General features: G+C 45.7%; 1 protein-coding gene and 1 long non-coding RNA gene across 16 annotated transcripts in view; one reads left to right on the plus strand and one right to left on the minus strand.

The window, feature by feature from the left end:
- Nucleotides 1-24,518, plus strand: part of LOC102163798 (uncharacterized) — a 226,164-nt gene that overhangs the window by 180,545 nt on the left and 21,101 nt on the right. For 7 of the 12 annotated variants that reach the window (XR_014834297.1, XR_014834301.1, XR_014834303.1 and 4 more), the window contains one exon: nt 1,313-3,916. Coding sequence is in view for 2 of the 12 variants with exons in the window: in XM_085005881.1 (XP_084862007.1) it covers nt 1,389-1,394; nt 8,915-9,130; nt 10,339-10,427; nt 14,261-14,291 (342 nt within the window). In the remaining 10 variants the exon portion in view is untranslated. Of the gene's footprint in view, nt 1-1,312; nt 5,342-8,914; nt 9,131-9,922; nt 10,035-10,338; nt 10,428-14,260; nt 14,412-14,907; nt 14,997-16,776; nt 16,850-23,097; nt 23,253-24,518 lie in introns of those variants that run through there. The other 5 variants (XR_014834296.1, XM_085005881.1, XR_014834292.1 and 2 more) reach the window with 5 other exon arrangements.
- LOC146395030 (uncharacterized) lies at nt 3,745-16,343 on the minus strand. Of its 4 annotated transcripts, none has more exons than XR_014834309.1 (7): nt 14,245-16,343; nt 12,779-13,166; nt 12,188-12,283; nt 6,453-6,747; nt 5,154-5,303; nt 4,257-4,996; nt 3,745-3,870 (listed from the first exon to the last, which is right to left on the minus strand). It is a non-coding gene; the product is annotated as an uncharacterized LOC146395030 (long non-coding RNA). The 4 variants fall into 4 exon arrangements; XR_014834310.1 differs by having other exon boundaries at nt 6,676-6,747; nt 14,245-14,350; XR_014834308.1 differs by lacking the exon at nt 12,188-12,283 and having other exon boundaries at nt 5,154-5,289; nt 6,676-6,747; nt 14,245-15,496.

Consider the following 24,518-nt stretch of genomic DNA (forward strand, 5'->3'; position numbering starts at 1 on the left):
ATAATAGCTTTCAGTGTGGAATTAACGCCGGTGGTCTGGAACTAAAGGTTTCACCCTAAAACCATTAGCCAACTTCTCATTCAATTTTGTCCCAACGCAGGATTCATCATTTTCATTTGCATCCTCCAGCAGCATCTTTCTCTGAATGCATCTGGTATTCGTGCATATTTGGATCATGAACTAAATCTCTCTTTCTGTCTCATACATTAAAATCACTTCACTTAATGTATGCAATTTCAGCCGTGTTATTTGTTACATTAGAAGATGTTAGGAATGCAAAGTTGGGAATCCATTTTGAGATAGAATACTGAGTAGCAGATCACAGACCATTTTCCCTTTAAAGGAGAGGACGTGGAAATAGAGTTGGCACGCTTCGTGGGTTTCATTAAGGGAAAGATGAAGAAATGGAAACGGAAACTAGAATTTATTAAAATATCCCAAGTCAAATGTTTTATGTATGTTGTCCTATTTAATCTTTAAAGACAGTTACCATTATAACCATTGTACAGATGGGGAAACCACGCATCACCAAAGATACTACTAGTCAGGTCCATGCGTTTAGAGAGGAGTCAATCCAAGACCTGCAAGAAGATCTTCCTTCCTTTAAAGGCATATGGTGGCCGGCATATCTGTCTACCACTCTCAAGAGAAATGACCCCAGATACAGGCCCTGGCCAAGGGAAGTTTGCTCTATGTGGGCTGCTAAAGGCAAGGTCAAGATGAGAATATAACTGTTGCCCATATTGGTCCTGGTTTATTCTGTTATTCTGGCATAATTATTAATAACATCTCCTTCATTCTCAAAATTGTCTTTGCTTAAAAGGATAGATCGTAAGGTGGAATAAATGGGTCCACCTCTCAAGAGTAAAAATCTGGAGTTTCCGTTGTAGCTCATCAGCAGTGAATCCAACTAGTGTCCGTGAGGAGGATGTGGGTTCCAACCCTGGCTCCGCTCGGTGGGTTAAGGATCCAGCGTTGCCCTGAGCTGTGGTGTAGGTCATAGACTTGGCTCTGATCTGGCATCGCTGTGGTGTAGGCCGGCAGCTGCAGCCCTGATTTGACCTCTAGCCCAAGAACTTCCCTATGCCACAAGTGCAGACCTAAAAAGCAAAAAACAAAACAAAGCAAAATGAAAAAAAGAGTAGACCTCTAAGGGAGAGTGCAGCTACCATTCCAGAAAGAAAAAAGAGGCCGTGGTTATTTTACAGCTTCATTACTTGCCCAAGAATGCTAGTCTCATCACCCTTTACCTATCCCTTAGACTAAGCAACAGCTCACTTGAGATGAAAATAATAAGTGAATTTGTTTTCAGGAACAGGAAAGCAAAGAAAAGGCTGGGGAAGCAATATTTTCATCGTATCCCAACTGCAAGGAGAGAGGAGCAACCGATGTGGGTAAGAGGGAGTCAGGCCGAAGCCTGGGGAGAGTGGCAGACTAACTTGGGCCTGAGAAGGAAACCGAAGCTGAGTTGGAGAAACTCAGTACAGAGCCCCTAGCCCTAACCCTGGAGCACTGGAAGCCGTCGGCAGAGAGGCAAGGTGGGGATGCTGATACAGGGTCCAGGACAGAGCTGTGAGCAGGGTTGGAGGCACCAGGCAAGCATCCAGAGAGGGCCAGCATCAGAGGAGGATCAGCAGACCTGAGGCCTGAGATGCTTACAAGCCCCTGAGTGCAGCATGGGACTGGACCGTGGAGCCCTAATGAAGTCCCCGGATTGGAAACAAGTGCCAGGGGCATGAAAAAGCATGGGAAGAGTGGCAGTCAAATCTCAAAGTCCCAAACATCAGTGCAGGGGACCCATGCCATAATGGAAAGGAGGGGAGAAAGTCAGAAGGAGCTGGTTCCTAACTGTCAGCTCTATAACTGAATTTCAGATTTCAAGAAAGACTAGAACTAAAGGTTTTTTGTTTTTGTTTTTTTGCTTGCTTTTGTCGTTATTTGTTTGATGCCTTAATGAAGAACACAATGTTTAGCTGTTCCACATATTAAACTTCTATTTAGTTTGGCTCATCCCCCCACCTTTGGCACCTATTAATGGACCCAAAATATAAGGTAACTCATAAAATAACTGAGCTGCAAATCATCACCTTTTCTTCTGTGTCAGGGAACAAGTATCCATGTGGCAGGAACTGTGGTTATTAGAGCTGTTTTTATAGCCAGGGATCGGCCAGGTTATGACAGGGTTTACTGTAGGAGATAAGTCTCAGGTTGTCCTCTCTGCCTCTCAGGATAGGTACAACTTACCCAGACCAATACATTCTAGACTATAATCTCTGTTCCCCTAGCCCTTGAGAGACATGAATAGTCATAGGAGATGCACTCATAAACTCTGAAAAGAGACAAACTCTATCTTGAATAAAGTGGTGTTCTAGCAACTCACCACCCCCAATCAAGTATACTTGCAATGTTTTAATGTATCGGAGACAAATTGCAAGCCCCCTGGCAGAGGGTGGATTCTACAAGCTGTGGAAGTCAGCATTAAATATGTTAATTTCGAGTGTTCATGGATGTGCTGTTTAGAGAGGAGACGCAATAGGGATCTTAAGCTAAGGAAGACAGAAAGGGGTCATTGTAAGATGCAATCCCACTGAACTGATAATAGCAGTTTGATGCTTGGTGTTGAGGAGGATTCTGAGGCTTACCAGGAAAAAGTTGCTCTGTTCGCCACATCCACCATTTGTACTAGAACTGAGAGCAGTGCCATGGCGTCAGTGTCATAGGATGCCACACTAGCCAATTCGTGAGTCTTTGACTCTTCATAGCTGTCTGCATTGGTAAGACTAGCCCAGTGAGGATCTGTTCATGTAGGAGAAAGAGGAAGTTTGGGAGAAACACAGTTTGGCCACCGTCCTTCCAAAAAAATTCCCTACCTTTTTGGAGAACAGGAAGCTGAAGTAATGTCCCAGGGAATGATGCTGAACTAATGGAAAGTGCCATGTGCAAATATTAACAAGGGGCTGATGCCCAAGACAGACAAGAGGGAAGATGGGTATGGCCCCAAACTGTGTCATTCAGATTGGCCTCCAGCTTGGTTCCCACTGCATGAGTCCACAGAAGAGAGAACTCTAATGGGAAGAATAACTAAAGACGCATTGGACATGAAAGGGCACAGGTGGGACGGCTTCATGATTCCAGAAGAGTATGACACGCTGGGGAAGGGGAGAGTCTTCCCATTCTCTTGGTGTGGGGCCTGTTGGAATAGAAAGGAGCCCCCTGAGACTTCCAGAACAGAGTGGAGACGTATGCTCAGCAGCAGGAATGCTTGGTACCCAGACCTGTCGAGGCATTGGCAGATGGTCACCATGGCAACGCAGGAGGGCACCCAGGAGGAAGATTACAGTGAGTGAGACACCCTAGGAAGTTGCTCTTGAGCCTGGGGCATGGGGCCCACTTTCCAGGATTTTCCAGAGGGAGCAAGTCACGGCATTGGCATCTGTGACTCCCACTGGTGATTTTGTGTCCCAGGGCCAATGACCCAGAAATCTTTCCTTCCCAGCACCTCTGTCACCACAGCCCTGGTGGAGCATCCATGAGTTTTCTGTCCTATCTAGTGCTCCAAGGCCAGCCTCAGCCCAGTTTTCCATTCTCCCCCCTAGCTTTCTAGTAGGGCCTCTCATGGCTTTCTATTTCTTCCTTTCCCCAAAACCCTAGCCTGAGGTGCCTGACCAAGGGAGCCAGTATGTCCCTCTTAAACTAGTGGGAGGAAGGAAAATAATTTACAGAGCCGATTAGGAGCGAAGCAAATGATTCTGTGGAAACATTTAATTCATTCTTGGCAAGCCATGCCATCATTTTGGAAAAACAGAGCCGCTGTGCGATCATCCAGCAACGAGAGCCATGCTTTGCTCGTCTCCTCCGGAAGCCTATTCACTGGGCCATGGAAAAAAGAAAAAGAAAAAAGAATTAAAGAAAGGTAGCACTGACACTCTCCCCAGCAATCTTCCATTAATGACAACAGAGTGTGAGTAACTATTGTTAGCAGGACCAGTGCAGTGGGGAGAAAGCTGGTTCAAGATCATTGGCCTGGATAAGCGATCAGACTCTGGTCAGGCAGCGTGCACCATACCCCAGGCCTGGGGGTCTCACTGGCTCCAGCCTGGCCTGGGGGAAATCTGAGCTTGGCCCATTTCAGATCCATCCCTGGGGCTCTTTCTTCCTGCGCATGAAAGTGATCTTAGCTCCAAAAGGACCACTGATAACTGTGAGACCTCACCTCCTCACTTGCCACTAAGAGGAAGTGGAATTGGTTTACTCACCACTCACAATTCTGTTTCATTCAGAAGAGAATTGTCTGATGTTTGAAATATTTCCAAAGGTTTCCTTGGACCTAGGTGTCTGCATCCAGTCAAAGGCGTTCCGTCGCTTTAACAGAATCAGCAGATTCACAGCCTGAGGCTCCCCCTCCCATCTCCTCACTTCCCAGGGCCAGTCCTCCAGCACTAAAACGGAAGGAAGCTGGCATGTGACGTGCAACATATATACCTTCCCTGGTTTGTCCCCCGCATGACCTTGGCATTGCCACTGCTACTATGGCTGGATGGCTTCACCTGACAAAGGAGGAGCAACTGGTACAAGGTCAGGCAGGCTGGGAGTGGCAGAACTGGTGACACTGCCCCAGACCCTAGCCATGTTCAGCTAGCCTTGAATGGGACCACCAGCCCTCTCCAGCTCACTCTCCATTACCTAGCCTCCCGATTACTCAGTGGCTTCTGCTACTGGTCCTCCTGGACTCCTGCCCTCCGCCTGTCCCCCTGTTCTGGGAACAGACATGCAGGATGCACGTTTGCCCTGGTTCTGAGAGTTGCCAATGCAGAGGTGAGGATGAAGAGAAATCAGGAGCTTCTGTAGGCAAGCCCCGAGGGCCAGAATATAAGTGAGCAACATAAACGATGCAATATTGGCATAAATCACTTTAGGAGAAAGACGTCTCCTTCATTTTGTTCTTTCTTCTTTTACTGCACTCACAGTTTTGAGCCTGTGTGGTATCTGTCAAGATCTGGGAAAGAAATGAGAATACAAAAATGAAGAGACATTTCCGTAGGCTTGGGTCTAGAAGGAGAGGCGCACTGCCTAGCCCTAGGCTAAGTTCTCTCCCTTCCTCTGTGTCACAGTCCCCAGAGACCAGGAGTCCCCCACCTCCATCTCCTCCTTACCCTGGAGCAGCCGCCACCCCGTTTATTCCTGGAGGTCCTCTCTGGGCTTTGGCACCCAACAGCAGCCTCAGCCATGCCCACCTAGAGCCCCAAAGGCCAAGGTGTGGGTGTTATTCCTGATTTGACAGGAAAACAGCTGGAAAAGAAAAGCTGTATGAAAACAGGGATAAAGGAAGGCTGTTTAACTGTAATTTTCTTTGTCTTGGTCACTGACTGGTGTTTTCTGGCTTCTCTTCTGATAGCCCCTGGACATCCCGCTGGATGTTTTTCTTCCAGGCAGCTTTGATTTCTGACTTATTACCGCATCCTACCTGGGTCCCCACCTCCTGAAGGCTACACCTCCTTTCCTGAGCTGTAGGCATGTAACCCCTGTGCTCAATCCAGACGGCCAGCACCCCTGCCCCGGTCAGATTCTTATTTATAAGTAAAGGAAGAGCATGGGTGAAGATTTGTTGAGGGCAGAAGAGAGGCTTCAACCATCAAAGAGTAGAGGGAGGGCGAGGAGAAGATGGGAGAGAGACAGAGGGAGAGAGGGGGAGGTTATGAGGAGAAGGCAGCCAAAGAGAAAAGTGAGAGGCGCCCAAAGAAAGCCCTGTAATTTGGCCATTTTGCCGGGAGCCAGTCCTGGCTGCCTCCTTGCTTCCTTTTCTATAAAAGGTGTGGAAAGTGCTATCTGCTCCCTTTGATTTCCTGTGAGATTGAGCTAATGAAAGTAGAGGAAGGAGAGGGGAAGGAGGGAGGGAGGAAGCCAGAAAGACAGAGACCCTTTCTAATGAAGCCTGGAGGATGGAACACTCGCCATAAATTAGTTTCCATCAAAACAGCTTCGTGTGTGAACGATAATGTTTCCTCATTAGTGGTTTTTTGTCCGTGGTAATTAAGCCTCCACATTCGATTGCGGATAAATTTCCCTAACTTCACATCATCCATGCAGTTCAGTAGAGGTGGGAGAACGGAGAGGGGAGATGGAAGAGGACTTGAATCAAACCCACTTTATTTTCTGCGGAGGCTGAAATGGTAACAGTAGAATTTATTGAGGGCTACAGCAGGCAGAAACACAGTCTGTGCAGAGCCAGCTGCCTCCAAACTTGCCTGTTCTGGGAGGGACTTGAATTTTCAAATAAAAAAGTGTAAGCCCCAAGCGCCAGGGGAAGTTCAGTGACGCCTTCATCCCACACCACATACACAATCACATCAGAAGGATTTCTGAGAATTCCCCAGAGGGGGGTGGCTCCCTCAGGGCCTGCTTGCTGGGGTTCCCAGCTCTGGCTAACTCTCAGCATCTCCTCACTGTCTCACCTTCCGCAGCTGCTGTGCTCACTCGGCTGGACTGATTAGTCCCAGGGGTAGCCTCTTCCTCTTTAGTTCACCCACCCTTGTGCATTCCACAACTTTATGAAGGTTTGAAGATAATACCAGCTCAGCCACAAAATATTTCTTCCTGTTCGCATCCTACCCGGGGCACTGGCCTCGCATCATATTTTTATACTCCTTCTTCTTAGGACTCACTGGATTACCTTACCTTCCAGGGCAAAACTTAAAATTTCTATGTATGATGTTTTAATGTGGAATAAATTTCCTTTAAGAAGTTTTCCTAAAAAAAGAAAAGAAAATGAAAAGAAATCATTTTCTAAGGATAAAAATCTAAGAAATAAAAAACTCTGCCTTAAAGGGCAAAACGGCAATGACAACAACAAAACAGTCATTTTTTCCCTTTATTAGTGTCCACTTTTCCTCTCTATTCTTAGTTTATAGTCATTAGTTTATACGATGTTTTCACGATTCTTTCAGAGGTTATCCTAGAAATTTCAACATGCATGCTTAACTAAGTCTAATAGAAATTTTTACTTTATAGGTTTCCCAGAAACCCTTTCACTGCGTTTACCTCTCTTCTCATCTTTTGTATATTATTGTCTTTATGCATTTTCGTTCACTGTGTGTGTAGAATAAGATATTGTGATATTGTTTTTTACAGTCGGTATTTTTCACCTACGTATTTACTCTTCCTATTGTTTTTCCATTCCTTTCTCCGTTTTCATGCATCTCCCCTAGGATCATTTTCCTGTCTGAAGAATTTCCTTTTGTGCATGTTTTCTGACGAGAAAATACCTCAGATTTTGTTCTTCTGAAAACACATTTCCATAAATACATTTTGGCTTCATGTATAAGGATACTTTTGCTGTGCATAGACTTCTAGGTTGGCATTTATTTTCTTTCAGTAAAGTATGAAAGCCCTAGAATCCACTGGCTTTTGTATTTCCTTGTTTCCATGGAGAAGTCAGCTGTTAGTCTTATCGTTGTCTCTTTAAAAGCAATGTGTTTACTTTTTTAAAATTTTTTGGTCATTGGCTTTTACACACTTGATAATGAAATACCTAGGTCTAGGTATATTTTTTAAAACAATCTGCTCAGAATTTACTAATGCTTCTTAGGTCTATAAGTTAACGTCTTTCACCAGTTTAAGAAAATCTCAACCATTAACTTTTCAAATATTGTTCATACGTCATTGTCTCTTTACTCTCCTACAAGCACACCAGTCACTTGTATGTTGGGAGTCTTGGCTCCGTCTCCCATGACTCTGATGTTATTCTCTTCATTCCTCATTATCTTCTTTTTAATTTTGTCATCCATCTTCCTGATTCTCTGAGCCAGTCTGGATGCCCAGCATTGTTTCCTTGCCAGAATCAGTCAAATGGCCACAGGAAAAAAAAGACAGGAACAGACTCTTCAGCTCCCTTCTCTGTGGTTCTGATCTCTCCAGTCTTAGCCCTTTAAGTCCTCATTGCTTCAGCAGATCCCCATTGCCTTTACACCAATTATTCTTATATGTTTTAACCTGATTTTTCATTTGTTCTTCAAAGAAAACTTGGACGGCCCTTCAAAATTCCATCTTACTGAGAAGCAAAATTCCAGTCATTTATTTTTAGTATCACTTTATTTTTCTTCCTGGTGTATCCATGTCACCTGAGTTTTTCCAAATTATTGAGCATATTAGGAAGTCCCATCTATTTATTATCCAAATAATAATATGAGAAACCAGGCTACTTATCTGAAGGAATTCTGGCCTATTTTTGAATAAGGATTTTCACAAGCAATAGAGACTATGGAAATTTTTGCCTGAACAAAGAAACTCTAAAATCTTGAGATGATAATTTTCTTAAAAGCTTCAAAAAATCAAATTCTTAGGCAAAGATCTAGCTCACAGTACTAGAGCCTCCCTCTTCTTTATACACCCACAGCTCTCTGCCCTACTTCAGTCATTTCTGCACGTTGAAATTTTTGCTAAAGAAAGGGAAGAATCCAGCATTGATAAGGAAAGGAGGATTTGCCATGAGGAATTTATCTTCTCCTTTTACAGCCAACCTTAAGGATTATAGCAAGTTCCCTTTATACCCCCCTTATGTTTTAGGGCCACACCCGCAGCATATGAGGGTTCCCAGGCTAGGGGTCGAATCGGAGCTGTAGCCGCTGGCCTACACCACAGCCATAGCAACACCATATCTGAGCCATGTCTGCGACCTACACCACAGCTCACGGCAACACCAGACCCTTAACCCACTGAACAAGACCAGGGCTCAAACCTGCATCCTCATGATACTAGTCAGATTCGTTTCTGCTGTGCCATGATGGGAACTCCCCTTTATACCCATTTAAAGATGAAAAAATTGAGATTCAGAGAGGTCAAGTCATTTGTCCAAGATTATATAACTGGTAAATGGTGAAACTAATGAATGGTCTAATACTGACACTTTATATCCTAGAAAACACATGGGAATCCAGATAAAGTAACACAGTATCATATCTGGACTGGTTTCCTGGTTGCTGAGCATAGCATCATAGACCAGAAATGTAGAGATGCCCTAAGAGATCCTGTTCCCTGTGAGAGAAAGAGTAGCCTCCACAGATGTCAGCTTAGTCATTGCATTTTATGTAGTTCCTGCACCTGGAGATTCCTGCAACCTCTTACTGGCTCTGACGTGAGTAATTCTTTTAGTTAAGCGCTATTAACCAATGCCCTGCTTCCTGTGTAGATACGTCCAGACATGGCTCCCAATCATCCCTGACCCTTTTGAAATACCTTTTCCTGGGCATAGGCTAGATCTTAGTGATTTGCTTCTACTGTATAGAATACAGAGAATTTGATGGCAAAGGCCCACTGGGAAGCATAGACATTTATGCTCACCAGGTTGGAAGTAGATGCCCAGCTTTCCTACTGGGGGTGAGGAGGTGCCAGAGAAAACTAGGTTGAGAACTGGGATTTTGCTGCCCACCTGGTGGTAATAGGGAGCTCCCACCAGTGTCAGTGGAGGCCATGTGGGGAGCACCCTTTCCCAGCCTGGATGGTGCCAGCAAAGGTCTAGTGGGAAGCGTTAACAGCTCCTCCTGCCAGCAGTAGTAATAAAGTGCCCCTTCCCCCACCCCAGGCTGAACAGAGAACCTGCAGTTCCCCCACGTCCAGTAACAAGGTGCCCTCCCACCCCCCTGCCTGTACAGTGTCAGAGGGAGCCCGCTGTTACAGACTGATTTCTCTCCCTTAATTCACATATCGAAGCCGTAACCCCCTAGGCCGAAAGCTACGTTTCCTCTATTTGTCTCTGATTCTTGTGACTCAGTGACAGCTAGGGTAGAGATAGGGAAGTGGCAGGGACATACGGCCAAAGCCACAAAAGTCCTTTTTTTACATATCTGGCGCTGTTTGTAGTATGCTCTCGGCTATAGAAGGCTCTCTAGTGTAACTGGTATCCAAATTCTAGCCCTGTCTCTTGCAGCACATGAACGGATTTGGTAGAGAACCAACACCCAACCGCATCCTAACAAGGACTCTGCGCTGCACAGCTTCCTGGCTGACTTCTCACTGGGTCCCTCAGCTCCTGCCCTGAGGTCTACAGCCCTGCAGGCCCCATGCCCTGGGTCCCACCCTCTGGATTTGAGAGCAGGGCTATTTCACTGTAAAGTATAGCCTCTTTCTCCTGCAGTGAGGAAGGCAGAGCGTGTCTCTGAGGTCCTCCGTTAAGCTCACTTCTCCCTTGCCTTGCCAGCATGTGTGTTCCTCTGTCCCACTGGTCCGGAACTTCCTACTTGTTTTTCAAAACCCCATTGTAAGGGCCTGGGTTCCTTAACCGTCTTCATGTTCCATGGCGATGACTGAAGCTGGCATAATCCTCTTTACCTGCTCCTCCCTCAGGCAATAAGCAGGTTGCTTGGACCCAGAAGAATAGCTACTTTCTGTGGCCACACTGTGAGGGAAGGCTTCCAGGTGGCTGGGGAAATTAGGTAAGTCAAATGGACTTTTCAATTCCTGGCTCTGCCATTTACTGGCTGCATATTTTTGGGTGAGTCACTCTGTCTTTCTAACCCGCAGTGAGCTTATCTGGAAGGAGGGAGAGCTCTATCAAATGGGTGATGCACCACATAGCATGACCCAAATCATGCTGATATGCTATCAGAGTTTTCCAGATCGCAGTCTTAGGTTCACAGCCATTGAAGTAAAAATGTTCTCTGCCAAACAAAAAACGTGATGTATTCCTGTATCTGGAGTTTTTAGTTTACTCCGATAGGGACTTTTGGCTTCTCTGCAATTTTCCTGGCATAGGCCTTTCACAGAAAACGCAATGGAGACAACGCCCAGGGCACCTAGGGATTCCTGTCTATCTGCCCCCTAATTAAATATTCTTGCATCTGGCTCCATCTGAGTGAGGATTTTGTCCTTCTATGATCTCTGTCTACATTTAAATATGTTTCTGTTTTAAACAGCCTCAGACCTGTGGGAGTTTGTTCTAAACGAAGTGAGTGATAAACTCCCCCATATCATATATATATATATATATTTTTTTTAAACTTCATATATATAAAGTTTAAAAAAAAAAATCAGGCACTCAGCCTGCCGGAATTTATCCCTTGGAAATGACAATAGGCTGCCTCAGACTTTCAAACATCTAATTTGTAAGTGATCTATTTTTATAAAGGACGAGGAGGGATAGTGGGGGGAGGTATACGAGCTCATTAAAATTGTCATGACGATTTAATGAGGATGGATTGTCTTCATTTTGCAGTCGATGAAACAGGGGTTCAGAAAGATTAAACAACTTCTTCAAGGTCACACTACATGTTAATAAGGAGCCAGGAATGTAAAGCTAGTTTTCTCTAACTGAAAATTCCCTGCCTTGGGTGCCGGATACAGACACCTTACCGAATCACCAGGAATAGGTAGGGGTGCTTTGAGTAGAAGGAAAAAGCAAAACAAAACCCAAAGATTCTTCCAGAGAAAAAGGCTGGTCAGCTAAAGAAGAGCAAATGGGCTTCAGATGGTCCCTCCCACCTCCACCCAACCCTAATTTCAAGTTCCCCCCGTTGCATGTATGATTTGGAGTAAGCCTGAGAGGTGTCCTCAGGTGCAGCTCCAGGCTCTTCCTCAATATCCCAAGTCAGGGAAGGTCGCCCATGGAGGACCCGTGGTGCAGCTGTGGGTAGACAGCAGAGCTCTAGTCTGGGCTTTGGTTTTAATGGTCATGGAGAGAGAATTTCAGATTTCAGGATTTTTCTAGTTCTTATTTCATGTGATGGTCCCTGTAACCCTGTGAAATTGACAGAACACAGAGGATACACTCATGTTTTAATTTATTCTTTCTTATGTTTAACCAGTGTATATTGTATATTGAGTACCTCCTTCAGACTAAGAACTTTTTTTTTTTTTTTTTAAAGGGCCACAGTGTGGTATGTGGAAGTTCCCAGGCTAAGTGTTGAATCATCGGAGCTGCAGCTGCCAGCCACAGCCACAGCAATGACAGATACGAGCTGTGTCTGTGACCTACACTTTAGCTCACAGCCATGCCAGATCCTTAACCCACTGAGCGGGCCAGGGATCAAACCCTCATCTTCATGGATACTGATTGGCTTTGTTACCACTAAGCCACAATGGGAACTCCCGGGCTAAGAACTTTCAAAGGAATATATATTTATGTCAATTAACCCAAATTATGTGCCATACAAACAGTTAAAAACTGAAGCTCGGTGAGCGTAGAGCAGTTGCTCACATAAATACGAAGTTGTAGAGCAAGGACTAGAATCCTGATGAATCGGGTTTCCAGTACGTGGTCCTTCCCACTAGGTCAGGGATTGGTAAACGCTTCCTATAAAGATGCAGATGGTAAATATTTTAGTTATGGTGGCCATACTGTCTCTGTCACAAATACTCAATTCTGTGCTCGTGGTGTGAATATGGTCCTAGACAAATTCATAAGGAGTGAACATGGCTGTGTTTCAACACAACGTTATCTGCAAAAAATATCAGTGGGCCAGCTTTGGCCCGTGAACCATTTATGCCCACTGCCGTAGGCCACTACCTTGGTTCACTCAGTATCTCCATACCTAGCCAGGTCCTTACATTTCTCACCAGTTTCTTCCCCAACCCAACACCAAGCCATCTACTTGCCTTTCCTCCTTCCCTTCTTGAGAAGCTGAAATCTAAAATTAGTACTCTGGGAGTGCCCTGGTGTCCTAGCAGTTAAGGACTCCGCATTGTCACTGCTATGGCTCACATTTAATCCCTGGCCTGGGAACTTCTGCATGCCGTGGAATAAATAAAATTAAATTAAATTAAAGTAGTACTCTGATGACAATTTTACCTCTGTCCTCTCTTGGGGTGAAGTGATTCCAGGCATGGAGAAGCAGGTAGGTCGATCCCAAAGAAGACACTGCATATTTGAGTCAGAGAAGGCTTGTGGTGGAGCTCTCCAGAAGGCTCTCATTGACATCATGCCTCCATGGTCAGATTCTTGGAGGGCAGGAGGAAGAGTCGCAGGCACTGAGATTCCCCTCAATGATGTTGAGGATCTTGGTAAAGATCCTCAGATTTCAGGTGGTCATGACTCGAATCTTCCTCTTGACCATGCTGCCATCTTGACCCCAGCACCACACAACAGGAAAAATGAAGAACACAATAGACGAAGAGTGCAGCATCCTTCAGGATACACCCCGGTTCCAGAACCTTCTACCCTTCCACAGTCACCTTCCCTGGATGTGCACAAAAGGGAGTATCTGATTAGATTGGTCTGCCACTCATCCCGCTGGAGGATCCTTGTTGAGTGCAATTCTGTCTGTAGTGAGTCAGCAGCTGTTCTGGAGCACCAGAGTTAATGTCAATAAACAAAATGCCTGCTTTCATGAACTAACATCTAATTAAGACAAACGCAAAGGAATAAATCTATAATATTTTAGACAGGGAGACAAATGAGGAACGGGGAGTGGATTGTTGCAGGGAAAGGTACTGTCATAGAGGAAATGATAGAACAAAAACTTTTTGACAAGGGAATGTTTATGCAGAGACTTCAATGAGGTGAGAGAGTGAAATATACAAATATGGGAAGGAATAGCATTCTGGGAAGAGTGAACAGCAAATGCACAAGCCTGGAAGTGGGAACATTTCTGGAAGTTGGAAACTGCAAAGAGGCTGATGGAGACCGGAGTGTCTGGAACAGTGAGAGAAGAGTAGAGAAGTACAAGATGAATTCAGAAATGGAGAAAAGAGTCAGAACATACAGGCTTTTGTAGGTGCTAGAAAGGATTTAGGATTTTGTTTTGAAATGAGTTGTCATTGGGTTTAAAAGGGGGCAGGGCATGCTATGATAAGAGTTTTTAAAGGTTTGCCCTGGGAGTTCTTGCTGTGGCCCAGTGGGTTAAGGACCTGGCATTGTTACTGCTGTGGCTTGGGTAGCTGCTGTGAAGCAGGTTTGATCCCTGGCCTGGGAACTTATGCATGCCACGGGTGAAGCCAGAAAAAAAAAATTAGAAAGAAAAAAGAAAAAAGTTTACCCTGGCTGCTGCCTGCTATGTATGCTGTGTGGTGGGGGAGAGGGAAGGGAATAGTGGGTGAGGGCTCTATCTGCAAACTATTGCCATAGTCTAGATAAGAGTTGCTGATAGTTTGGACCAGGGCAATGGCTGTGGGGATGGTGAGAGATGGTCAGATTTGGGATGTATTTTAGGAGCAGAGTTGACAGAAATTACTCATGAGTGGAAGGTGAGGTGAAGAGAAAGTAGGGAGGCAGGATACCTCTCAGGTGTTACGCCCTCTCATAACCTCTTCACTCACCTTTTTGTTCCATCAGTTGCTGTGACAACAAGCTGGCGCGGGTGTAGTTTGCTGCACTTTGCAGCTCTTGTCTTCTGCTCCAGGGCACTCAGCTGCCTGGGGGAACCTGGAAATCCAGTAAGTTCACACCTCAGGAGCAACATCGGACAGATGGTGGTTTGGAGCAGGTGGGTAACACGCACACTTATTTAGAGAGTACCTGCTGGACCTTTGGGGATCCCTCAGGAGCCCACAGCAGTGACCATCTCAACCTTAAATCCCTTGTGTCAGAGTTCCCTCTTCCCATTTTACTCTTCTGAGACCCTCAGTTTTCCCTGGGTTCTTCTCCCAAAATAAATTTCCTCCAGGCAAGCCCTCGCCTGAGGCCCTAACCAAGACACATACTCCATGGCACTGAAATGTAGGTGACCAAAGGAGGGGAGGTGCAGATGGGCGGATGGATATTGAGTGCAGCTTAGAGAGGACATAGGAAAGCCTGCGTGGCCCATCAGACTTCCAAGTGGAGACAGCAAAGAGGCAGTTGGATGACTCGAGTCAAAGTCAGAACATGGTGTGCAGAAAAGAGTAGGCTCTTTGGCATCATGGGTCCCTTGTTGAGGTGTGGCGGGTGCCCCACACCCACAGACTCCAGCCATATGAGTCTTCATTTCCCCCTGTTCCCAGAGTGAGTGACTCTTTTCCTGGCCCCAAGGAGCAGCTGAAGAGGATGCAGTGACCAGTGGAAGGACACGCAGCATGTCCTGTATTGTGAGGTCAGCTCTTCCACACTCTCCTCATTTGATTCTAGCTCCAGCGGACCCTGGGTCCTCACAGCAGGCAAGCAGTCACATTCGAATGAACGCTGATTGTTCAAAGTTAACACGGCCCCCTTTGCAGGGGGATGTTGTCTGATGGGAGTTTTCTCTCCGTGAAGATCCCGGCTGAGGTTTCAGGGAAGGAGGAAAGAAGTGAGACGAGAGGCACTGGGGGAGGGGAGACGGTGAGCAGCTATGAGCCCAGCGGCACCTCTGACAACTCCCATCCCCTCCCCCGCCTGAGCTGGGGCTGCCGAGACGAGCGGGGACACGGCTTTTGTTTTCATTTCCATTTAATTTGCCCAAATGAAAACTGCAATTACAGAGCAATTATACGTCCCCATGTGCTTCAGGGATGCTGTCCCTGGCACATTTCCTATCCCTATTTGGAGAATTCACCCATAAAAGCATCAGATTCGTCTGCATTATATGTGGAAATCTGCAGTTTCATCCTTTGTGCTAGGGATAAAAATTCACCCTGGGGTATCAAGTTTAATAAGGCTTAATTAGACCAATTTGCAGTAAGCTGAGGTTTCCACTCCGCATTTTGACAAGCAGCTCGAGCTGGTTCACTAGATTTTTATGTTTGGGAATTTCTGTATCTCAAACAAAAGGTCAGAAGGAACATAAAATTCTAAAAGACTCCTTTAGGCATCCTGAATTGCTGTTGTCATTGGTATGTGTACATGTGTTTGTTGTGTCACGTCTTTGGAATGTTCTCATTGGTTATGAAAGTGTGATCTTGGGTAGCTGAGTAGTCTCTCCATCAGGGGGATTCAACAAAGTTGATTTTACTGAGTTGCACTTTGATGCCCTATCTCTGGAGTTTCATCCAGGTCCCTCAGAAGGAAAAGCCTTACAACATTCATTCTTACGGCCATAGAGAAAGAGCTGAGGCCTTTCTTCATGAGAAGGAGGATGTGGGTCAGGACACAAGAGAAGAGAAAATTGTATACTTTCTTTTTTCGTTGAATTTTTGACATTAGGAATTCTAGATACTTGACTGAAAACTGGAAGCAATATTCTACAACCAAAAAAGGTTTCAAAAGGCGTGTGGCAAACAGAGCCACTCCTCTCTGTTGATCCACGAGGTACTGTTGACACTGCCTCTGCAGCCCTGGGGCAACAGAATGCCCTTCAGCCCTCTAGGGTATGTTCCCTTCTTAGCGGATACAGTGCCTTAAATGCTCACTTTAGAATGAGGCTCCTGGTCAAAGATGCTAAGTGCCAGAAGACTCAAGGTAGAAGCTGAAGATGTGATCCTTAAAACTGATAATGTATAGACCTCAGAATGGCCCAGGTATCTTTTTGACAAAGTGATTCTCGAGGGAGTAGGAATCAGGACAGCTACATCTTTTTAAAAAAGTGCCTGGAAAGGACTGGAACATAAGATGCTGCCGGCAGAGCAGGCCAGTTTGGAATGGGGTCGGGGGAGAGATGGTAGAAAGCAGCATATGACAGCTCCATTTAGGGAGAGGGAGACAGAAGTGAAAGGAAGGGAAAAAACTGAGCGATGATAGAAAGGGGTACGGATAGAAAGGGCTGGCACAGATTAATAGCTGACATGGCAGTTGGTTTTAATTACTGGCGCAAAATCGCAGGAGGCTCCATTATGATCTGTTTCTCTAGTTGAAGAATGACCTCTGGCTCTGCATGCTGTAATCCGATTGTGGGGGTCTTGGGCTGTAAATACTGAGGGTCTGTGGTCTGTAATAGAAGTCTTTCCTCTTTCTGCCAGAAAAGGAGCAGGAGCTGAAAAAGCGAGGCCAGTCTTACAACTCACTGGACTTCTGGCAAGAATCCCTCCCCAGGTAGGTGCACACCCTTGCCTAAGACTGAGGTGGCCTTCCTGGAGCACCTGCTCACACCACATCCAGGATCCAAGCACCAAGTCAGACCAGGCCAACAAAATCCCCAACATCCAGCTGACTCATGCTGTAAGAAGGCTGATTCATCTGGAGGTTTGTCCCTACCCAGCTTTGATGGAGCTCAATAGATGCTTTTAGACTTAGGGACCTTGTTCCCATGTGTCAAAAAGGCACATTCCTGAAGACAATACAGATCAGGCCATAAGTTCATAGGAGAAGAATATCAGAACTGCATTTTATCTCCTTCCATTTGTTTGAAGGCAACGTAGATAAAGCCACATCTGCACAGCTTCTGCCTGATGCAGCCCCTCTTAGGTCGTGCTGCAAAAAATACCTGTGGTTGTATCAGCTGCACCTTTGCTGCTTGCCTCACACCTCTCCCCATCTCTTACCAGGATTCTCCTTTCATTGTAAAAAGGATTGTGTGTTTATGTTTGGAGGAGAAACAAACAAAACTGCATGCGTTGCTGATACGAAGATAAAAAACTGTTGCTATGTAACAAAAATAATATGCATATACATTATTTAGGCAAACATTTCCACTTGCTGTCACAGAACAGACAGCCCAAATGAAAGAGCCATATGAACAAGAAATCATGGAACCAATCTCAAGGAAAACAAGTTTTGCTTTGGAAAATTTCTTTCAAAATATATGCACTTGAAATCAATTAAATAATAAAATTGTAACATTCAATAAATGAGGTAGAACTTGAAACCAATAAAATACAAAATTTCCAAAATTTGGAAAAAAATTATTCAAGTTCTTTTGAGGTAAAAAAAAAATTAAATGTATATACCACATTGTTCCTTGACATTTCCCCCCAGAGTAAAACTAAAAGAAATAAATAGCAAATTCACAAAATTACTATGGAAAACACCTTCCCTGCCTTGCTGCCCTCTCCATTCCCAAAACAAAAATGTGAAGCTGATAGATCCACTCTGACTCTCAGGAATAGTTCAGACGTAGAAAACCCCTCCCAGCTCAACTGGACACTCCAGTTCCCATGGTTGCCATTTTTATCTCCCTTAACCCAAGCAACACGACCACCCCGACGGCCAAGCAAAGGACGAACAAGACAGTCATGCCATGAATCATAAATCTCAGCAGGCAAACTCAGACTGGTTTAGGGTCTAAATTTACCTGCCAAGGTGAAATAGCATCATATATTAACAGACCATCGAAAAGATTCTCCCCAGTGCATCTCAGAGCATCGCAGTTCAAGACAGCTGTGTGGATGCATCTCGGACACGAAATTGCTCAGGCGGAGCTGCTCTGTCTGTGAAAACAGATGTGCCCCAAAGGCCTTCACATAAAAGTGAGGCACGCTGTTCGACACCGTCGAGCAGTCTGTCCCATGCCCACCCTGAGGTGTTAGGGATGGGTAGGAGTGGGAGATGCTGTGGATAAACCTGTCTGGCAATCCTCTATCATTCTTCCCACCTCAGTTCCCTGTGACAGCAAGTTAGCTCTGAGAACGAGTGAAGTGTGCAAGCCAGTTTTCTAAGGCAGAGTCCTCCTGATCTGTCTTCAAGAGGACGATGGGCATTCATGCTGAGGGGCGAGTTTCCTTGGAATCACCTTCTCGGAAACGTGCAATGGAGGCAGCTGGGACAGGTCACATCACAGCCTGCGGAGTATGGGGAGGGCTCCGGCCAGGGTTCCTGTAGCCTCCCACCCGCCTCCATGCTTATTTAAACACCCAAGCCAGGAGTTCCCGTCGTGACGCAGTGGTTAACGAACTTGACTAAGAACCATGAGGTTATGGGTTCGATCCCTGACGTCGCTCGGTGGGTTAAGGATCTGGTGTTGCCATGAGCTGTGGTGTAGGTCGCAGACGCGGCTTGGATCCCGCGTTGCTGTGGCTCTGGTGTAGGCCGTTGGCTACAGCTCCGACTGGACGTCTAGCCTGGGAACCTTCATATGCCGCGGGTGTGGCCCTGGAAAGACAAAACAAAACAAAACAAACGAACAAAAAAACCCCAAGCTTGAAGCAGCTGTTCGGGATCTGATGCTTTAAATGACATGCAGGAACATGGTGACAATGACAGTATAACAAATGGTATTTACACTCTCGGAGCCAAAGTGAAACTTTTTCATCACCGCAAACATTTCCTTAAAGCCCCAAATTTCACTGTTGAAAGAACCCCACTGAGGAATTACTCAGTAAGCCAAGTTCCAGCTGGAGGAAGCAGAGAAAAATTTTATGTCAATTTTCAAGGCACGCACTTGGTTATGACACAAAGTGGCTAAAACATGACAGACTTGTTCCCACCAGAACTCTGGGTGAGCTGTGTTTCCAGGCCTTTCACCTGTAGGTGTGGCCAGAACTGCTGACACCAGTAGGTCCAGCTCTTGGGATCTGAGTGCCACCACCCACCTCCTGCCATCTGGCCACAGCCAAGTCAACAAAAGCGGTGGTTAAATGAATAATCAGAATTTGGACCCGTTCTGTTATAGCAACTGATGCCTACAGAGGCTGAAAGATGCCTCCCACTGCACAGGGCAACACTAAATGTCAGATAGAACAGTCTCATTAGAAGCTGCCTCCCTCATCCTTCCCTCTCTGGATTTTCAGAAGACACATCAGGGAAACTCGAACACACCAGGTACAGGAAACAAAAAGCCTGTAACAAAATGACAAAATATCCTCAAATCCTGCTTGTGCTCCATCCACTAGAAATCAGAGGAAGCTTGAAAAGACCTCTCAGGGTGTGTGAGTTGCATTCCCATAGCTCAGAAAATTTCTCTGGATCGGCTACACCCCAGCAGGATCCTAACCCAGTTGTTCTCTGCTCCCCTAGATTGTCTGCTGATATTTCTCCTTTCCATGCTGTCGCTCATGCCCTCAGCTGTCAGACTGCAGCATCCCTGCTCACTCTCTCTCTCGTACACACACACATACACATGCGTACATCTCTTTGCACAGGTAGAGCCCCTTTGGACTAGTGAGGTTCATCAGGGGAGTCACTTTCTCTGGCAAGTTTCCCAGACACTTTCCCCAAACAGAAAAGCCCACCTTGGGCTTCCTGAGGCCCCCATGGCCAGCTATGTGCTCCTCTGATTTGCTGCAGGTCCTTCGTCCTGGACTGTGTCTTAATCCCAATGCTCGGGTGTTTGTTGAGCTAAACCGAACACAGCCTAGAGGAAAGACTTCGATTTACAATGGCAATTTCTCTTACTCAGCTCTCCTGTCCGCGTACCTCATGCAGAGGACTGGCACCGCCACAACCCATCACTTGCCCGTCTGCCACCCACCCTGTCCTAAAAGTTCTCCCCTTGGTCCCTCCTACCTCCTAGTTTGGGGGCTCATCTTCTCTCACCTGGACTATCTCAGGGGGCTCCCACCTGCTCCTCTGACTGAAAAGCCCGCCTCCACTCCACTCGCTGAGACAAAGCTCCGTTAATGCCGTCCCACAGCTGGATCTGCATAGACCTTCCCATCCGAGCCTCAGCCCACTGAGGGCTGTGTGGGGAATGGGTGACGGGGATGTGGGCAGCCCTTCCACTCTTGGAGCAGTTAGACTGGACTTGAGACGTCCCCAGAGGTGACCTCCAGCTGCAAGCAGCCCCATTTACTTCAGTACCCAAATGTAAATTTTCTGAACACATGGTGGCATAAAACACGTTGGGAAGCACGGCCCTGAAGATGAAACCCAGGCTCCTTAACAAGACCACGAAGCCTCCACACACGTGCTCACCTTCCCCCATGTCACGCTGCTTGGGGTGCAGCCACAGGTTCGAAGCCACTGGCTGCCTTGGTGCTTGGCTCTGCCTCTGCCTCTCCCGCTCCCTTTTCTTAGCCAGTCGCACTCTGAATCAGCCTTTAATTCAGGCTCATCTCTACACGCAGATTTCCCGTCCTTCTTCCCCACATTGATGTTTTCAAAGCTGACTTGCTCAAGACTGATTTTTTTTTCTTTTTTTCTTTTTCTATTGTCTTTTTAGGGCTGCAACCGTGGCATACGGAGGGTCCCAGGCGAGGGATCAAATCTGAGCGACAGCTGCTGGCCTACACCACAGCCACAGCAGCTCAGGATTGGAGCCACATCTGCAACCTACACCAGAACTCATGGCAATGCCGGATCCTTAACCCCCTGAGCGAGGCCAGGGATTGAACTTGCATCCTCATGGTTACTAGTCAGATTTGTTTCCGCTGAGCCATGATGGGAACTCCCCTCAAAATTAATCTGAAAGGGAACACAGTAAAGAAGGACCTCATGCAAGGGCTCATCATTTGTTTGGTTTAATTAAACACATGTAACAACACAGAACTTAAGCTCCAAAGCCCCTCTTAAAGGACTAAATGTTTTGGTTCTTAATTCAGGGTCAGCATAATCACCAGCATTAGTTTCTGTTCCCTGTTTATTCATTCTTGGCCACTTGAAGCTTGTCATTTTTCAGAATTAAAATCCTAGGTTCTGGAAAGGCTTGTACTTCAGGATTTAGAATCGGAGACAATTTTGGCTGGCTCCTGAGGGTTGTTTGGAGGAGATAGCTAATTAAAATATCTTGGCGCCTGTCCCCTAAGGCATCTCTTTGTCTCACACCAAGAGCATCTAGACTCTCATCCTGATACTTGTCAAATCCAGATGATTTTCAGTGACAAAGAGCAGCAAAGTGAACAGAAACTCAGGAAGGAAAAACTCCACACAGAGCTGTTAGAACCGTGAGACTTGATTTGATTTATGCAAGAAAAATGTATTGATGACCTACCACGTTTCTTTTTTTTTTTTTTCTTTTTTGTTTCTTTTTCTTTTTTGGCTTTTTAGGGCTGCACTTGCAGCATATGAAAGTTCCCAGGCTACGCCACAGCCACAGCAACGTGGGATCTGAGCCATGTCTGTGACCTACACCACAGCTCACAGCAACACTGGATCCTTAACCCACTGAGCGAGGCCAGGAATCAAATCTGCATCCTCAGGGATCCAACAGCTGAGCCCTGATGGGAACTCTGGTTGTTGCAAACTTCTTGATGTCAGAATCCTTTGTTCTTATAGCTATCTAAAAAGGTCGGGTCAAGATGTTTCTGGAAATCTGGGAGTTCCCGTCGTGGTGCAGCAGAAACGAATCTGACTAGGAACCATGAGGTTGCGGGTTCGATCCTAGGCCTCACTCAGTGGGTTAAGGATCCGGCATTGTGGTGAGCTATGGTGTAGGTCGGCAGCTGCAGCTCCGATTTGACCCCTAGCCTGGGAACCTCCATATGCCGTAGGTGAGGCCCTAAAAAGACAGAAAGACAAAAAAAAAAAAAACAAAAAAAAAGATGCTTCTGGAAATCTGACAAATGTTATTCTCTGTTCTGCAACTTATCTCCATATGAATGGAAAAATGTTTTACCTTTAAAAGTCAGAGACTTATAATAGGTTATCCTCTGTATTTCAGGCTATCGGTAACTTTCCTAACTTGTAGCAAAAGCAATAGACTACAAAGCTTAAAGTAAAACAAACAGATCCAAAATGGAGTCAGATTTCTTCTTCCCTGTTATGGTCAGATGCTCAGGAAACAGCAAGTTTTAAAGAGGTGGCTTTTCTCCTGAAGAGTTGGTAATTTTCAGTATGCTACTCTTTTAGGCAAAAATTGCCCTTATAATAATTGTAAATGTCAACAATTTATTTCTCCTCCTAGTTCAAAACTTTTGGTTTGGACTTTCAAATCATTCCTGTTTTCACAGGGAGAGGAGAAAGAACTCCCTTTTACTGAGCACCAGCTACAGTCGGCCCTGCATGGGTTCCAACTCCAAGGATTCAACCAACCGCAGATTGAAAATATTTGGAAAAAAATTTCCAGAAAGTTTCAAAAAGCAAAACTTAAAAGTTGCTATGTGCCGGCAACTATTTATATAGCACTGACATTGCATTTACAACTATTTATATAGGGTTTATGTTGCATTATTATTATAAATTATCAAGAGATATGAACTCTGTGAGAGGATGTGCATAAGCTATATGCAAATACTGTGCCATTTTCTATAAAGGACTTGAGCATCTGCGGATTTTGGTACCCATCTCCGGTGGAGACCGAGGGGTGACTGTGTGTACAGCTGGAAAACAGTTGTGCTTGTTCTTCGTTCAAGGGTGTCCTCCCCCACAACAAAATTCAATATTCATATCTAATAGCATAATCAAAGTGTGGACTCTACACATGTAGCTAAAATGATATTAACCCATCTTTTAATTTTATATCTACCCAGAACCAACCCTAATTGCTGACCTGAGTTATACACATTCAAGAGAGAAGTAGAAGGTTTTCATTACAAGTCATCTAACTCTGCAGGAGTTTGGCTTTGAAAACCCCCTGAAAAGGACTCATGTGAATAAAGCGGGGCCATTCTCATTGAAGCACTTGGTAAGTGTCCCTTATGATCAATCATTAGACACAGTCATTGCTCAGCTTTAGCCCATGGCCAAAATAGAAGCAACTGTTCATCTGATTTCTCCACTTCTCCCATCAGACTTGTTCGATTGGTGGGTCTGAATAATCCTCTTCCTTCTCTGCCTCATCTTTCTTCGAGGGTTAGGAATAAAAAAGTGTATCAAGGTTAAACTAAATGCTAGATAAGGTATGTGACACAACCTTGTAATCTAGCCTTCCCCCCCCCATTGATGGAATCAGTCCATGAAGAAGAGCCTTCGCCATGTATGCACCAAGGCTGGCCAGGATGAAAAGTGCTAGGAGGAGTTTCCGCCCTAGCTCAGTGGGTTAAGAATCTGACTGTAGGGAGTTCCCGTAGTGGTGCAGCAGAAGCAAATCCGACTAGGAACCATGGGGTTGCGGGTTCCATCCCTGGCCTTGCTCAGTGGGTTAAGGATCTGGCGTTGCTGTGAGCTGTTGGTGTAGGTCGCAGATGTGGGTTGGATCCCGCCTTGCTGTGGCTGTGGTGTAGGCCAGCAGCTGCAGCTCTGATTGGACTCCTAGCCTGGGAACCTCCATATGCCGTGGGAGCGGCCCCAGAAAAGGCAAAAAGACACACATACACACACAAAAAAAGACCAAAAAAAAGAAAAGAATCTGGAGTTCCCGTCATGGCGCAGTGGTTAACAAATCCAACTAGGAACCATGAGGTTGCAGGTTCGATCCCTGCCCTTGCTCAGCGGGTTAACATCCGGCGTTGCCGTGAGCTGTGGTGTAGGTCACAGACGCGGTTTGGATCCCGCGTTGCTGTGGCTGGTGTAGGCTGGCAGCTACAGCTCCAATTAGACCCCTAGCCTGGGAACCTCCATATGCCGCGGGAGCAGCCCTAGAAAAGGCAAAAAGACAAAAAAAAAAAAAAAAAAAAAAGAAAAAGAAAAAGAAAAGAATCTGACTATAGTGGCTTGGGTTGTTGTGGAGGTGACCATTCAATCCTGGCTGGGCACAGTGGGTTAATGGATCTGGTATAGGTCGTAGCTGTGGCTTAGATTCAGTCCCTGGCACAGGAATTTATATATGCCATGGGTGTGGCAAAAAAACTTAAAAAAAAAAAAATGGTTGGGAAAGAGGTTATTTAGCTTTATTGGGTAGAGATAGTCCTTTTTGAATCATGAACAGTAAATAACCTAGATTTTTCCCTCTGGTTCATTTCCCTGCTGTCTCTCACTTTCACAGAGAAAAACTCAGAGTGAACTGGAAAGG

Source organism: Sus scrofa, chromosome 18 (assembly GCF_054392235.1).
Source record: "Sus scrofa isolate SSC_HxYL_T2T_F1_AM1 chromosome 18, Sscrofa_HxYL_maternal_Yorkshire_Landrace_v2.0, whole genome shotgun sequence".
NCBI lineage: Eukaryota > Metazoa > Chordata > Mammalia > Artiodactyla > Suidae > Sus > Sus scrofa.